Source organism: Paramisgurnus dabryanus, chromosome 21 (assembly GCF_030506205.2).
Source record: "Paramisgurnus dabryanus chromosome 21, PD_genome_1.1, whole genome shotgun sequence".
NCBI lineage: Eukaryota > Metazoa > Chordata > Actinopteri > Cypriniformes > Cobitidae > Paramisgurnus > Paramisgurnus dabryanus.
The window spans coordinates 13,016,286-13,033,721 of record NC_133357.1 but is presented as its reverse complement, the minus strand read 5'-3'; the positions used below and the strand labels follow the sequence as shown (position 1 = coordinate 13,033,721).

The window sequence follows — 17,436 nt, the reverse complement described above, 5'->3', positions numbered from 1 at the left end:
TGATCATAACCTCATGTCGCCTCCGTCCTCTTCCTCCTGCACCAGATTGTAAGGTGGCACTCTGCGCTGTTGATTATTCAGCTCAACCTGCTTTGCTGCGCTTTGTGCCCTGCTGTTACAGCGAGGGAATTCTTCTCTCATACATACTTCATGGGGTCTCCACCCCTGCTGCGGATACCACACTACTTGTCCATGACATCATTAACTAGTTCATGTTCAATGCCACCTATATATATATATATATATATATATATATATATATATATATATATATATATATATATATATATATATATATATATATATATATATATTAAGTTTCCAGTTTAATTAAAGACAGTACCACTTACATCTTATTCTAAGGTGTATTTGCTTAAAAAGTGTAAAACACATACAGTTTATGAACCCCTGTATCTCTAATATGCTCAGCTAAACTAATGAATGTACTGGTCTGATTTAGTAATGTGAAATTAGATTTAAAAACTAGATCCAATTTTGTAATGAGGAATGACTGAATTTGTAAGTGGGGAAGAAGGCGGAAGTATTTGCATAAGGTCTATTCCTCCCAGTCGGAGGCATTTTTTGAAGTGTTTAATATACAAAATAACCTTGAAAGTGTCAAGAGTCTGCAAACCAGACCACATTAGTCTTTTGAGTGAGACTCCCTCAGTGCAGACATTTGAGGCTGTCCAATCAAACCCAATAATCTTGTGACCTCACACCCATCAATATATAAACTTCTGTGTGCTTTAAACAAACACAGACAGGGATCAAAGAGCAATTTGTCAAATAATCCAGTCATGCAAACACCTGTTTTAGTTTGAGTCAAGGGGATTTTTATAAGCGGTCATGCAGAAAACTTTTCTGTAAAATATTAGGCTATGGGGAAAAAATAACACATGCCTAAAGTGTTTGGCAAAAAGAAAACTCAGAAATAAAACCAAAACGTAACACTTGAGGTTCTACAGTATATGAAGGAAATTGCAATGAAATTGCAATAAAGGTTAGAGTGTTGTTGGTATTAGAGACAGGGAGGTGCTAACTGTCCTTGTCATGGCTTTTGCTATTAAAGATGGGTGAAAAAATGTAATTAATTACTAATGCCAAGTGCCTGGAATATACCTCTAAAGGTAAACATATGCTTGAGAGGTATGAGAAATACAAATATGCTTTAATAATGCACAAGATTTTCACACTAGCCATATTGATATAATTTCAGAGTATATAAATTAAAAGTCTTGTGCAATCGGAAAATAACCCCATTATAGACATAGCGTTGTTAAAAATAACACTTTCCTGGAATTTTTTACGGAATTTCTTCATTAGATCTGGATGAATCAAAAGTTTCCCAACAGGTTGAGTCGTCGGGGAAGTACGTTGCAGGATCAGTATGCAAAGCGGAATGTGCGAGGTCACGAGCAGCGCGCACACTGATTGGCTGCTGTGAGGCGAATATAAATCCGCAGTCTACACAGTTCAGTCACATCAATTGCGGGATACTTGAGGTGAACTGCGTAGTTACCGAAGAAATTCGCGTATCCTCGTGTTTTAGTTAGTCGGTTTCGGTTTTTCTTTTGGTTAGTTAGTAACGTAGATATTGTGAATCATGAAGGAAAGAAGAAATGCACAGCCACTGGTTGTCAGATGTAAACTGGTGCTGGTTGGGGATGTTCAATGCGGGAAAACTGCGATGTTACAGGTTTTGGCGAAGGATTGTTATCCAGAGGTGAGTAAACGATTCGGAATTTAGGCTAATTTGAAGAAATACGGCTTTTAGTTATATCAATGCAAGTAATATTAGAGGTTAACACTTTCTGTTTTAAAGTTATTATGCAATAAGGTTATTTTTATTACGCATGTTGATCATTTTAATGACACTTTCTTTATAACAAAATGTCTATGATATCAAATAATTCATTGTAATTTATTCAAGCATAGTTGTCTAACAGGTCCAGTTAAGTGTTATATGTCTTTAAGTGCCATTATTTTATCGGATTCATAAAATGTAATACGCAATACGTGTTAAATCATAGTATATAATTATTTAGACGTGTAAATGCGATTCATCATGCACGTATTTCTAACAGTGCATGACATACACAACGTTACAGTGTTAAAATGTTTTGCAGCGTCACACGCATGTTAATCAGTGTTTACATGTTTACAGACGTACGTGCCCACAGTGTTTGAGAATTACACAGCTTGCCTGGAGCTTGATGATCAGCGTGTTGAACTGAGTTTATGGGACACATCAGGTAAGATTGTCTCCAAATATTTACAACAATAACATTTACTTGTCCGCTTTATGCAAGCTAGTGTAGGTAATGATTAGTTTACATATATGTGAGTCTCATAATTGAATGTCGTAGTGATGGAAAATTAAAATCACTTAAAGATATATTAGTGTGAGTATGTGCTTTGCCCTTTGAAGTGAGCAAGTGTGATGTGAAGAGAATGCTGACGTACTGTAGATGCCGTCTCTGTGCTCTCGTAGTTTATTTTATTTTATTTGCATTGGTGTGTGTGGTTAATTTAGTTTAATTCAAATTTATTTCTGTAGCATTTTCACAATTTTGCATTTTGCCATGCAGATTAAGCGCAAATCCATGTTAGGACAAACTGTAGACATATAAGGAAATACTATTGGTAAAATATGTCTTAAATATTGACTGAGTAATGCCATGTCAAAGATTGAAATTAAAGGGAAAGTTCACCCAAAAATGAGAATAATGACATCATTTACTCACTCTCATGTTGTTACAAACCTGTATAATTTCTTTGTTCTAATGAACACAAAGGAAGATATTTTGAGAAATGTTTAAAACCAAATTGATCATGAGGCCAATTTACTTCAATAGTATTCCTTTTTTCTACTATGGAAGTCAATGGGGGTCATGATAGATTGGTTTTAAACATTTTTCAAATATCCTCCTTAGTGGTCATCAGAACAAGGAAATGTAAACAGGTTTGTAACAACATAAGAGTAAATGATGACAGAATTTTCATTTTTTTAGGGTGAACTATCCCTTTAATGTGAAGTCAATGACATCAAACTTTGATGCTCAAAATCTCATAAATAGATTAGATAGACTTTAGCCTGGACTTCACAGACAGAGTCACATTGAAAGCAAACCAAATATTATTGCAAATTTTTCCTATTTTCATAAGATAAGAAAATAAGACAATAATTGTTGGTTTATGATCAAGCTGTTATAGTCATAGTACTATTTTGGAATGTGTTTCAACATTTTCATTAGATAAAAGTATAAACAAATTTATTGTCTGCAAGATTGTTATGGGTTTCTAAATAGAAAGAGTTGCATTAGTAGAGTTTTCATTTTGAGTAGACAACCAAGCTGCATAAATGCGACAAAGTTACACTAACTTTTGTATATCTCAGATGCTAGAGAATGGCACTTCCTAAAGGCAAGGGTTTGATTTCCAGGGAGTACACATACTCTTAAGTTGTATAGCTTAAATGCAGTACAACTTAGCTGCCAAATGCATAAATGGTCATTTTAAGCACTGTGTCTGTCTGTCTGTTAGCTTCCATATGCAGTCAGTAGTCTCTAATCAGAAGCTGCATGATCACTGAGGCAGTTCACATCTCCTTACGGCTTCCCATTGTAGCCTATTGACCTGATTACAATGTGCTGTTTGTCTGCTTTGCTCATATCAAATCTCCAGTAAATGACAGACAGGATAATCTCTTCTCTTTTTTTGGCATGTGTACTAAATGCACGTCAACGTCAGGATCATAATTAGCCCCCAGTTATGTAAGGCTACTTATAAGACTTGGGTTTTATAATTTATTTGTCTGTTGTACAATTGTTATTTAGATCGACGGACGATGTGGAGGAAGAGGAAGCAGTGGGATATTTATATAGATATTAAACACTGAATAAAATATGCGCTGTTAAGATGCCATAGCCCTGTGCTTGCGCTCTTTGATCTGATTACTCTGCTTGGAGACAAGCCAGCCGAGAGGCAGAGAGCAGTTTAAGGGATGAGTGAGGGTTTGTATGGGAATGAGAGGGTGAAGCTTGTTTTAAGCTGTTAATCTTTGTTGATACTGTAGATTTACAACAATGTTCAGTGAATATTATTCGTGTCCCACTGGTTGCTTGCTTGAGCAAATATGCTAAATTTGATCAAGTCAGATTCTTCAAATGCTAAAATGTCATAATTTCACTGATATATAATCAGTCGGTTAATGGGTTATACTGTAGATGAATGTTAGGAGTGGGGGAACAAATATTATATTGATATTTAACTTTACAAAACTATATTAACTAGAGATGCACTGATATACCAATAATGAGTATCGGTAGCAGTGGCGGCTCTTGACTGCTCATACGAGGGGCGCAAATTCAAAATAAGTGTTCGGAGTGTCATGACTCATGTGTGTTGCTTGCGTTTACAAAATATGTGTTTGTTGCGTCATGTGAACCATGTGCATCACGTGTTTTGACAAAATAAGTGCCTGCTGCACATACGTCAAAACTGTTCATGATAAAAGAGACGCTCACGTTCAAAAAATACACGCAAGACACTCACTTAACACTAAACTCTGATTACGCATGATATTATGTGAGTATCTGGCAAACGTGAGCGTCTCTTTTATCATAAACCCTTTAGACACGTCTGCAGCTGGCACTTATTTTGACAAGACACGTGATGTAGACAGGATCTCTCGACACGCAGAACATATATTTTGAAAAAACACACATGATGGGCTACATTACATGTTGTGACGAACTTCGCATTGAGCACCCTTGAGAAAAGAAGTCACCGGCCTCCACTGATCGGTAGTTTAAAAACAGCCGATAGTCATAATATATCCGTAAATCAAAAAAGAACAGAAAAATGCTATGAATTTGACCTGTGTTTAGAAAATATAAAATAAAACACTAAATCAGCGGAGGGTTCTTATTATTAGTCTTCTGTTCATTGATTGAACCAACCTCGTCATTGGGCATTGAACTGCTTTATTTAGGGCTCAGAAAGAATTTACAGGCGAAAATCAATCAGTACAGCCAATTGGAAGACCTGTAGGCTCTTTTAAGATGGCTGCTGTATTTTTAATATGGAGGCTATATTTAATTTGCATTAAGGTATTAGCTTTGGTTGAATTGTGTTTGCCATTATGCTGATAGATGTACATTTCTGCAAATATAAATTCCGCTGCATCAGTATGGGATGAGCGTGCAGGATGAAAGGTGCGTAAAAATAATGCTCCATTAGCACATTAAAACAGCCAATAGATTAATGAGCTCTCGGTCACTATTGGCAGTTGATGACAAGCAACGTTGAGGAAATGCCACAACAGCGATGGGCCCTTTTAAGAGAGTATTCCCTGCGGGGTCATGGCCAGACCCTCACAATGAGAGGGGGGAGGTCCTTTGTTGGACTCATCAGGTTCTCTGAAGGAATCTCTGCATCTTTGGGAATGGGGGTAGGGGTGCTACGGAGAATGCTCCAGGTTTTGTTCCTATAATCTCTAATGGGATAAAGAACGGGGGCTTTCACTTTCTTTAGGTTCCTTTGTGAACGTTGACCTCTCAGCCTCTCGCTTGCTTTTACATGAGTGTGACAGCACGGAGCAGTTCCCACCGATTTGAAGAGTATACGCTGTGTTGATATTTTACTGTGTCAGCTCTTTGCATCTGTGTTCAATTTGAAATGTCAACTAATATGATACCATCTAATTTTATTATTCGATATACCGGTTTTATTCACATCTGGAATGATCATTTAGGCTTATTTCGTTTCTCTAGTAAATTACAGATGTGACACTTTATTAACAGGACCAGTTATGACTCATTCAGACAGAAGCTTAGTCATAAGCTGTGAAGATAACTATGCCGTCTAATGTTCATTTTCATGCTGTCACTGTTGTTTCAATTGCTTGGTACAAATTTGGTACTTCAAGGCAGCTGCTTACCAGGAGGAAATTATGTCTGTGTAATTAACAAAACTTTTGCGATATTTTCTAAATGTCAATTAAAATGATTGTGAAACGACAGCGTTAATAACAGCATAACTAAAACGTCATTTTTGCTTATCACGATCAATCATTCCAAAAATCATGGCAAAGGATGTAGGTAGGTACATATATTGCATTATTTTTAATTAAAGGAGATGCAGTCGTGTTGTCCAAGAATTAATGGCAAGGAAGTGTGGCCACTTCCTTCACTTGGGAGTGGCTACATATGAGGTGAGCTTCTGGGAGGTTATAGTATGTGATTTTTGCATATTTAACTCTTTCCCCGCAATTGACGAGTTATCTCGTCAATCCGCAATACCGCTATTATCCACCAGGTGGCAGGTTATAAAATAAGAAGTAACGCCATACGGAAAACAGCTGTATGTCCATCTAAATTTTGAGGATCGCTCTGCATCTGATCTCTATCAAAAGTCCTTTACAAAAATGTAATTATCTTAGCTTTTTACTCAAAATTTGGTGTTTTTGAAGAAACCTACCCACACTTGATAGGTGATAAAAAGAGAACTGATAAAGGTAGGATGATGTTTTTTTTTTTTTTGAAAACAGAGGGTCTGTTCTTTCATTTAATATATTGTATATATTTAAAGAAGAGCATTTTCTGGGAGGCATTAAACTTTTGTGAAAATCATGAAAAATGCTGGCAGAGAAAGAGTTGAAGAATGATCATGTGACCTGTAAATGCCAAAAATAGTTTCCATTGAAGTTTTGTGATATATTCCTTTTTTTAAATGCCTGTAAAACTTCAACATGCGAGCATAACTTTTTTGCGATTAATGGGAGTTTTCTCAAAATTGACATGTTTTCATTGGGTGTACTTTCAATTTACAAATTAATTTTGCGCAATTTAAAAATAATGTAAATGCAGTTATTGTATTTTTGAAGGTACCTGTCTATAAGATCCGTCACCAAAACTTTACGAACACACTATAGGGTTTGCATTGCATTGCAGGCTGATGCATCACAGGAAATGCAAACATGTAACCTTTTCGCCAAAGCAGACACCAAGCAGTTTTATGAGAAATGCATTATACTACTAGTGTGCCTGTTACGTGCAAAAATCATATACAATCACTATCTGCTCACTTTTATGACATATTTGTTACATATTTTGGAATTGCTGGTATAACTCCTCATAGGATTTCTTATGGAGTCACTAAAGGGCTTCAGCAGATGGAATGCGCTGCAATGAGCCGTGGCTTTTGTCTGTATGACACACAAAAGCAGCCCACTCCACCTCCATCTGTTCTCTTCGGAAGACACTCTCTGGGCCCAACAGAAAGACCATCTCGTATCAATCGCATGCACATGCTGGCCCACTTTTCAACCAAGCTAGTACGCTCCAGGCATGGCATCTACACGAAAGAAACATTTAGTGCATTTGTTGCAGCGTTACACTGCTCTTTTCCCCCTTGTTATCACGCATCACAACCCTTCCTGTCTGTTAAGACGGATTCGAAATTATGTGCAAGGAGGCAATGCAACATAAAATACTTCTACTATCAAAGACATGATGCTGCCTTTGGTTTGTTTAATTCAAATGCAACATCAGAGTGGCCTTAATTTAGTTTATTGTTACGAGTATGTATTTCCTAATTTACTGTATATCATAATCATGCATTTCATACCTCTTTATACGTAAATATTACGTCTAAACGCACCTAAATTCCATGTTAGGTGCCGCTTCTGTGCCACCTTCCAAAAATGGCTGCAAGCGTTTATGTCAATAAGGTTTATGTCACTGTGTGCTTTTAATACTTCTACAGTTATTGCAGACCCTCCATAACATAATCTATGTCTGGTGTGGTCTTTGGAAGGTTCACCGTCTGAAGGTGAGACCTCTGTATTACCCTTGCTGTCTCTTACTCTGTCTGCTTGGATATGTCATTTGTCAAGTATAATTGAAATGGCTTCTTAGTCCCCTGTTGTACATCTTCATCGATTGCTGCATTTAGATCAGGAGCACTTGAATGCAGCCTCACGTCCAGGCCTGCGTGTCCGTGACTTTCCATTCGGGTAGCTAGAGGAAGTGATCTGTGTGTCAAGGTGCAGGTATGTCTGCAGTGTGGCTTTCAAACTGATTCCTACCCTTTTGCACTTTTAACCTGTGAACTTTGCAAAGAAGCAAGAGAAGTTAGTTACGTAGTTTTAACTGCCATCAAGTCAACCATATGGATTGCAAAAGGAATTCCATTTCTCCTGCAGTCCATTGACCAATTGGCAATTGTAAATAAATAACTTAATAAATTAAAATATTTGATTCGATTTAGGGGTATATCGATCGATTTATCAATGTTTAGAAAGCATCTGACATCAGACACAGTTTTCTGCATCCGTCTTTTCGCTGCTACCACCACTTTGTTGTTGCATTGTAAACAAAAAAGTCTGCACTGGCAAAAAATAGACGGACGTTTCATGAAGATGTGGAGTGTCAAAATAAAGGTACCTTGTATCAATACTTTAAGATTAAGATAATAGCAGTAGGCTATATGCTGAAAAAACATTAGGGTAATTCAAAGACATTACACTATTAGAGAGAGGAATAAAGCACAGAATAGATAAAAGTCAATATGTTGACATTAGAGATCAATATTACATTTACATTTAAAGCATTTGGCAGACGCCTATATCGACTTGCTTTGGATATACTGTAGACGGTATACATTTTTAGCAACTCTTTCCCCTCCAGCATTTAAAAAAAATTTAGCCAGCAATTTTTATAAAGTTTAGTGCCTTCCAGTAAATGTTCTTCTTTAAAGATATAAATATGCACTATATCAAATGAAAAAACACACCCTCTGCATAAAGAAACCTGTTTCCTCATATCTCCATTTATTCTCTTTTATCACCTCTCATATATGGGTAGGTTTCTTCAAAAATACAAAAACTTGAGCAAACAGCTGAGATAATTTCGTTTTTGTGAAGGACTTTTGATAGAGATTTAATTCAGAGCGATCATCAAAACATACACAGAGTTTGAACTGTTTCCCTAAGGCAGTGTTTCCCAATCCTGGTTCTCAAGTACCCCCTCCCAGAAACTTTTAGATGTCTCCTTATTTAAAGGGATAGTTCGGCCAAAAATGATATTAAACCCATGATTTACTCACCCCCAAGTTGTCCGAGTTGCATATGTCCATCGTTTTTCAGACAAACACATTTTCGGATATTTTAGAAAATAGCCGCCATCTTAGACTCCTCTGTATTCAGGAGAGAGTATTGGCGTAGTGTGCGCACTTTTCTTAGTGACGTATGACAAATTCAGAGGGCGGGGGCACAGAGCAGCAGCAGAGTAGCCTCGTAGGCTGCGTAAGCTCTCATCCTGAATGCGGACGCGACTAAGATGGCGGCGCTACCGGAAGGTAGTTATTTACATTAATAAAGTTTTAAATATGGATATTTCTACAACAACACCGCGTGGATTACCCTCAGAAGACCTTTGTTTATCATCCTGGAGCCGTTTGGATTTATTTTGTGAAGGATGGACGCACATTTTTTGGACTTGAAGATCGTGGACCCCGTAACATTACATTTAATCAACTGAAAGATCTAAAACATTTTCAAAAATATCAGAAAATCTGTTTGTCTGAGAAACGATGGACATATGCAACTCGGACCGCTTGGGGGTGAGTAAATCATGGGTTTAATATCATTTTTGGCCAAACTATCCCTTTAACACACCTGATTGAACTCATCAGCTTGTTAACCATTCTGGAAAGAGGCTGATGAGTTGAATCAGGTGTTTTAAATAAGGAGACATCTAAAACTTTCTGGGAGGGGGTACTAGAGGACCAGGATTGGGAAGCACTGCCCTAAGGGAATACTTCCGGGTTTTATAAGGTGGGTAAGAGCGGCACCTGGTGGATAATAGCGGCAATACGGATTGCCGGAAAAACTCGTCAATGGCAGGGAAGTGTTTTTTTGCTTAATTGATGAGTTAACTCGTCAATGGCGAGGAAAGAGTTAATATGCGTATTCCCTGTGATCGTACCCACGACCTTCTGTGCTGCTAACACAGTGCTTCACATTCTCAGAAAATAAGTTACAAAAGCTATCACTGGGGCGGTACCCTTATAAAAAGTCTACCTTTGTACACAAGGAGTGCATATTAGTACCTAAATGTACATATTGGTACCAAACATATACCGTACATGTCTGAATCTAAATAGTACCTATTGTGACCTTATGAAAGGGTACTGCACAATTGACTGCTTTTGTACCAATAAGATTGTATCATTCGAGTCATAGATACACACACAGATGTTTGTTTCATCACTGAAGACAAGCCCATCGCTAGCCTAATTCCTGCAGTGTTCCTGTCGCTCAGTGGGCGCTAGCAACATGGGAATACATGGACTGACACAACCTTCTATACCTGTAACATGCTTTGCTAAGAGAATCTACCAGATTTATCACAGCAATCCATTTTGCAATCGAGCATGTCAGTCTATTCACACAGCTAGTTGTTCACTGACTCATGCAAACACCCCTTTAGCTTGAAATCCGTTACATGTGAGATTCTCATTAGAAAGATGCAAGATTCATCCAGACAAATAGACTCGGCCACAACTGAGTATATAAGGCTGTTTACAGCACCCCTGTTCCTCGGTACCAAGTGGGTGGGCACTTCTCTATCAAATGATTGATAGGCAGTTAAAGGACGCCTTTATAGCAGGGTAGGAGGATGGCGCTTTGCAGATGGTTGACTCCAAGGCTGTTGCTGTGGAAACAGGGGGACTGGAGGGTAGTGCATATATGTGGGGGGGGCACGGAGGGGTGGGCGGCTTACTTAAGGATCCTGAGCAAGATGAGACGAACTGCCTACCCTAGCCCTCTCTCCGGTTGCATAATCTACTGAATAAATGGAAGGAAAGAACAAGACGGACAGATCAATGAGGATTTAGAGCTCAATTGTCATTTTCTTTGCCTTTAAAATGCCAACAGGGCGAGCAGTGAGAGGAAGGCGGTTTTAAGACGATATGAGCGGATCTGACTTGAAATGAAGTGGGAAATAGGGAAGCTCTACCTGTTTATTTTTGCCCACTCCAGGGATAAAAGCCCCACCCCACGTTATTCGCTCTCAGAGATACACAGGTAAAATTTTCAGCTGGTCATATATTGCACCTCATCATTGATAATTTTCTTGTTTTGTTTCAGGATCCCCATACTATGATAACGTGAGACCCCTCTGCTACAGTGACTCTGATGCAGTGCTTCTATGTTTTGACATCAGCCGCCCAGATATCTTTGACAGTGGACTTAAGAAGGTAATGTCAAGAAACCTAACTTAACCATACCTTTAATCAAACTTTGATTCACTTAATCTCATAATTAGATTATGAGACTTTAGACTGGATTTCACAGAGACAGTCAACAAATATGACCTAAATGAAATCAGTTATGTTTTTATATTAAAGGATAAGTCAATTTTCTTAAAAAAATCCAGATAATTTACTTACAACCATGTCATCCAAAATGTTGATGTCTTTCTTTGTTCAGTCGAGAAGAAATTATGTTTTTTGAGGAAAACATTCCATGATTTTTCTCATTTTAATGGACTTTAATGGACCCCAACACATAACAGTATTAATGCAGTTTAAAATTGCAGTTTCAACAGAGTTTCAAAGGACTCTAAACGATCTCAAACGAGGCGTAAGGGTCTTATCTAGCGAAACGATTAAAATATGCACTTTTAAATCACAACTTCTCGTATATATCTGGTCATGTGACGCGCCAGCGCGAACTCATGCAATACATCATCACATCAAGGTATCACGGAGGATGTATGCGAAACTACGCCCCAGTGTTTACTAGGGGTGACCCCGAATAGTCGAAGATTCGATGCATCGATAGGAGAAGCCTGATTCGACTACCAATCTCACAGTCGAATCGTCGCAGATGTGTTATGAAATGAGGATCATTCAATTTTAGCCGTATATGGGTTCACACATTATCTGATTTCACATATAACAGCTTTCTCACAATATATTAATATAAAGCATATTATTATAATGCTGAAAATAATATGTGAAGTAACAGCTTTCAATATATTTTTTTAAAATGCGTTAATAAATCCAACATCCCCTGTGACCGGGCTACACGGAGGTTTCTTAGTTAATAAAACATTGCCTCTTTACATTTAAAAGACAAAGCTGGCAATTATATTATGGCTATAGTTTTCTATTCTTTCAATAATTTATTTTATTTTATTTATAAATCACTCTGGGTTATCTGATTTGATTTAACTATTTGGCTTGTGTTTTGTTTCTGTGCACTTGAGGCATTTTGCATATTTGTTCTGCACTTTGTTACTTCTGACCTTATTTTATTTAAAAAATGTATCTATTATAAACGTAAATTCTGATCTAATTTAAGTCTGTACATTTTGGATAGCTTTTCGTTGTATCAATGTTGCGCTACTGCGTGGTGGCCATATTTGCGAATGTAATTTAGCCGAACGGGCTAGGTGCTCTGCGTCTCATATTTAGGAGTTCATCAAACTAAACATTAAAAAACGGATGTTTTTCGACGGGTATAAGTTTTTAAAATGTATTTATCATACATTTTGGTTATCTTGTCAAAAGTTAAACTACAAAACAGGTAAGCCGTTATTTTAAATTTCGGTGATGAAACGGAAACTATCTGCACCGAACCTATTTCTGCCTGACACGAATGTCTTTCTTGTGATTTAATATTATGGTTGGTGTTCACTTTTAAATGATAGCAAAGAGTTTTCTGAAATAAATAATATCATCAGGTCTTTCTGTATCTAAAGTTAATACAGAGAGGATCAAAGTCAGAGCAAGCAAGCAGGTATTTCTGTGCTAAATAATAACGCGTAGTGTCTATAAAATCATTAATTTCAGTGTTTTTCATGTTATAAATTAACGTTTAATGAATTGTAAATAAAGATTAGTTTTTATCATTTACAGTCACAATCACAAATTATTTGTTATTTCTCATTTGTCTGGTTTTTTTTTTGGTCATGACTGCTTTGACGCGCTATATCTCCAAATTAAATAAAAACACTGAATTAGCCGAGGTTTCCAAGGCAGAATCACCTTTGTTATTTTTTTTAGGTTTAGTTATCAAAATGTATTTTTGTGTGATGTTCTGTAGATCTTGGCTTTAAAATGTTATGAGGAATAAATAAACAAATGTTGCCTTATATATTTTACCTTAAAAAAATAAATATATAAATGCATCGTCAGTTTTGTCTTCGTTCATCACTTGAAAGACAGTTTTGGTCACTTTAACAGAAAGTTGTTTGTGTGTCCTGCTTGTGAAAGAAAATAAAAGTTAACAATTTGTACCTGGTCTGGCCCCCTCCCAACCCATGCAGACAAACATAGATATGATTCGACTATCGATCGACTATGGAAAGATTCGACAATTCTGATTCAAATATGTAAATCCTTAGTCGAGGACACCCCTAGTGTTTACAAGTGTGGAGAAAAAGGACCATTCTGACATTGTTGTATGTTGAATGATACTAATTAATGTCTTTGTGCAGTTTATTGATTAAAATGGTCCGCAAATGTACGTTTCATATATGTAACACGTAACCTTTCCACGGCATTACGCAATTACACGAGGTCGCGCTGGTGCGTCACAGGACCGGAGATAGACGAGAAGTTAAGGTAAAAGTGCATATTTTTTATTTTTCTTGTCAAAAATGACAATCGTTCGCTAGATAAGACCCTTATGCCTTGTTTGGGATCGTTTAGAGTCCTTTAAAACTGCAATTTTAAACTACATTAAAACGTGTTACGTGTTGGGGTCCATTAAAGTCCATTAAAATGAGAAAAATCCTGGAATGTTTTCTTTTTGACTGAACAAAGAAAGACATCAACATTTTGGATGACATGGTGGTGAGTAAATTATCTGGATTTTTACTTAAATGGACTAATCCTTTAATCTTACACTGGCACTTTTCGATCTATTTCCAGTGGAGGACTGAGATCCTTGACTTCTGTCCCAGTACTCGTATTCTCCTTATTGGCTGCAAGACAGACCTTCGCACAGATGTCTGCACACTGATGGAGCTGTCCAATCAGAAACAAACACCCATCACTCACGAGCAGGTATAGCCAATCACTGTCACTTTCTATTCACATCAACCAACCCTGCTGCCTTCCTAGACACCATAAGCTATTATAGGTATGCCGATGGCTAATCTAAATTTCCCCTCGCAGGGCTCTGCCATGGCCAAACAGTTGGGCGCAGAGGCTTATCTGGAATGTTCAGCCTTCACCTCTGAGAAAAGCATCCACAGCGTGTTTCGTACCGCAGCGCTGGCCTGCATCAACAAGCTTCAGCCGCTGGCCAAACCCAGCCCGACCCGTCGGCTGTCCAAACGCCTTCTCCACCTGCCCAGCAGGTCTGAGCTGCTCTCTTCCACCTTCAAGAAGGAGAAAGCGAAGAGTTGCTCCGTAATGTGAGTTGAGATTTCAGCTCCCCCCCAAAAAGCTACACCATTCCCCGCGCTTTAGTCTGGGGAAGGGGGGTGGGTTCCGATTGCCACATCATTGGATTGTGGGATCCTTCCTCACCCCCCAACGAAACACCTATCAGAACAAGTGGACACCATGCTGTCCTCTATGTCCTGAGTTTTTCAACAGTGCATACCTGTTTTATCAGTACTGTATCTTGCTTTTTTAAAAGAGGTTCGATCATCAGCTGTCATCTAGTCACTCCTTGCTGTTATCAAGCGAATTGCTGTCGCACCAGTGTTATTGTGCCAGTTGAAGCTCGGAATGATTCAACTTAGTAAATAGAAAACAAAGAGGTTACAATAATGTTTCGTACAATGTAAGCATATAGTGTATAAATATGAAATTCAAAATGAAACACATGCATACAGTATGCACTAAAGACTCTAGCTGGAGGAATAGCTCAAGGCGTTGTGGAGCAGTGCATGAGGCCCAGGTCACGTAAAGGAGAAGGGCGACTGCATCCGACACTGACGTTTATTTGGCATTATCGTGCTGGTTTGATTGGCTGCTGTGCAGATAAAATGTGATTTTATTTTTTTTTAAGTGGCAGCTGCCTGTTTTTGTGGGTCACCACTTATTTCTTAAAGCGATTAAGACCGGAGGGCCAAAAATATTTTCCAACCAAAGTCAATTTTCCAAACCATCACTCCCTTCACTGAAATCCTCTCTGATATATACAAGCTTCTATTTTTAGAAGCAATAACTATCGGAGAGATTGGAGGGGTGTGACCGAGGTCCATTACAGTGATGATCTGTATCTACGACTGCTGCTGTAGTGTAGGCAACCAAGAATCTGTGAACCGATCCGTGAGGTATAACTCTTATCAGATCGAAATAGGCATGATTAATCTTCTTTTATTCTCAAAAATTACCTCCTGAGATATCGTAGCACTATGTTGAGGTTTTCATGAAATTATAAAATGTAATGATTTGTGATCGGACCAGCATAGATTTGTTTCTTTTTTCACACAGCTGTGTGATATTTTATCGTAGCATTCAGTGACCTCCAATGTCCATTCCTCTATATCCGTGCTCATATACTGACCTCCCCGTAGCAGTTCTTCCTGAAATATTTGTGGATAACCTTACCTGGAATATACCTAAAGCTTCGTGTTTCATGTCCAGAGTGCTGAATTTTAAGTCTGCTTTACACCACAAAGCAATAATAATACTTTGAGTCTGTAGAGTGGCAATAAGTAAAAAAATAAAAAAGCCTATTAATTAATCCGTGCTACTGCTTTGTGGACGTACGTACAGTTTATGTATGTTTAAATAAATCACTGCTGCTGTAAAAACAAGCAAATATATTGTGATTCTGTTATTGGGTAACATTTTCGGTCGCATTAAAACACAAATTAAACCAATTATGGGAGTACATCACATTTGTTCCTCGGCTTTTCATATGAATAGTAATGTTGCGTTTATGAGCATATGGGAGGTAAATGCATTAAGCTAGAAGTATAGACGCGTTTATACGCATACGCGGAGGTTCGCGTACAGTTTGCGTGATGCATATTTCGTCATTAGAATAGTAGTCATGCCCTGTACGCGCACCCGCGCATTTTTGTAACCATGGAGACCGTAGTATGTAGACCAGAAGATGCACTGCATATTGTCGCAATGTGCATGTGTTGAACGTCTGCGTCAAATAAACTTCGCGTACATACACGGATAAAAACAGACTATACTCCTGGCTTTAAGGGCGGGTGGACTTGGAAGAGGATTTAGACGCTCGTGATAAGGGCTTTGTTTTTTTGTGTGTATCTGCAAGGTCAGAAAGAAAACAGGCTGGCCCTGTTTATTGAAAGATATTTTTCCATTTTTAGATATAAACTGCTTTAGTTTGTTGTTTTTCTCATTTCTGTACACAAATCTATATTTTTCTCATCACAACAAATCACCAGTGACGGAAGTGGGCAGCCACTGTAATTTCTTCGCTCCAGTGGCTGTTTACAGACGCCGCCACTGTGACCGCAACTTTAATTCCTTTGCATTGTGTACAAACTGCACAAATAGAGTGGCAATTTTGGGTGATGGAGATCGCATTAACATTGCATTTTGGGTAATCTGAGCAGCCCAGATGATTCATCATAGATAAATGATTCTGGGCCGTCAGTCATTACACTGCCATTGCACACCGTAGCGTACGATTACACTTCAAGCATGTACTGTGGTTCCTCGGTTGTACAGATCCTGTTTTGTAATCTTTGTAAGACATGTAAAACAATGTCATGAGATTAATATTTGTTTATGTCGTGGATTGACAAATATGTGCTTGATGTAAGCTTGCGTAGTCTTATTTATTTGGATTCATCGTTTGAGGTGATTATTTTACGTTTGTGTTGTACACACAGTTTTGTTTCTTAACATTATTGTTTTGAATTATTGGATTTCCCCTCTCTTTGTCTTTGCAGTAATAAAGCTTGCCTTTGTGTGGCACACATGACTTTGAGTATTTTTTACGTTAAGATATTTCGAGGCTTTTGCCTTTATTATATATAGGAAGGTAAAGCATTAAAGGGATAGTTGTAAACCCTCAAGTTGTTCTAAACCTTTATACATTTCTGTTGTAATGTTGTAATCAAACAGGAAACAGAAGCACTATTGGCTTCTATAGTAGGAAAATACTATGGAAGTAAATGGCGCCCATGTATGGTTACCAGTGGCGGCCGGTGACTTCTTTTTTCGAGGGCGCTCGATGTGAAGCTCATCACAACATGTATGTAGCCAATCATGCATGTAGTTTCTTTTCTCAAAATATGTGTTTTGCGCATCGAGAGATCCTGTGTGCATCACGTGTCTTGTCAAATAAGTGCCTGCTGCAGACGCGTATAAAGGGTTTATGATAAAAGAGACGCTTCTTTTGCCAAATCTTTGCATAATCTCATGCGTAATCAGAGTTTACTGTTAAGGGAGTGTCTTGCGTGTATTTTGTGAACG

General features: G+C 38.0%; 1 protein-coding gene across 1 annotated transcript; it reads left to right on the top strand.

Annotated features, from left to right (window-relative positions):
• The first annotated feature begins 1,469 nt into the window (after positions 1 to 1,469).
• On the top strand, positions 1,470 to 16,942 carry rnd1b (Rho family GTPase 1b). The gene is made up of 5 exons (XM_065285674.1): positions 1,470 to 1,726; positions 2,168 to 2,255; positions 11,159 to 11,268; positions 13,951 to 14,085; positions 14,197 to 16,942. The coding sequence occupies exons 1-5, from the start codon at positions 1,607 to 1,609 to the stop codon at positions 14,440 to 14,442; spliced, it is 699 nt and encodes a 232-aa protein (XP_065141746.1). The 5' UTR covers positions 1,470 to 1,606; the 3' UTR covers positions 14,443 to 16,942.
• The last annotated feature ends 494 nt before the right edge of the window (positions 16,943 to 17,436 follow it).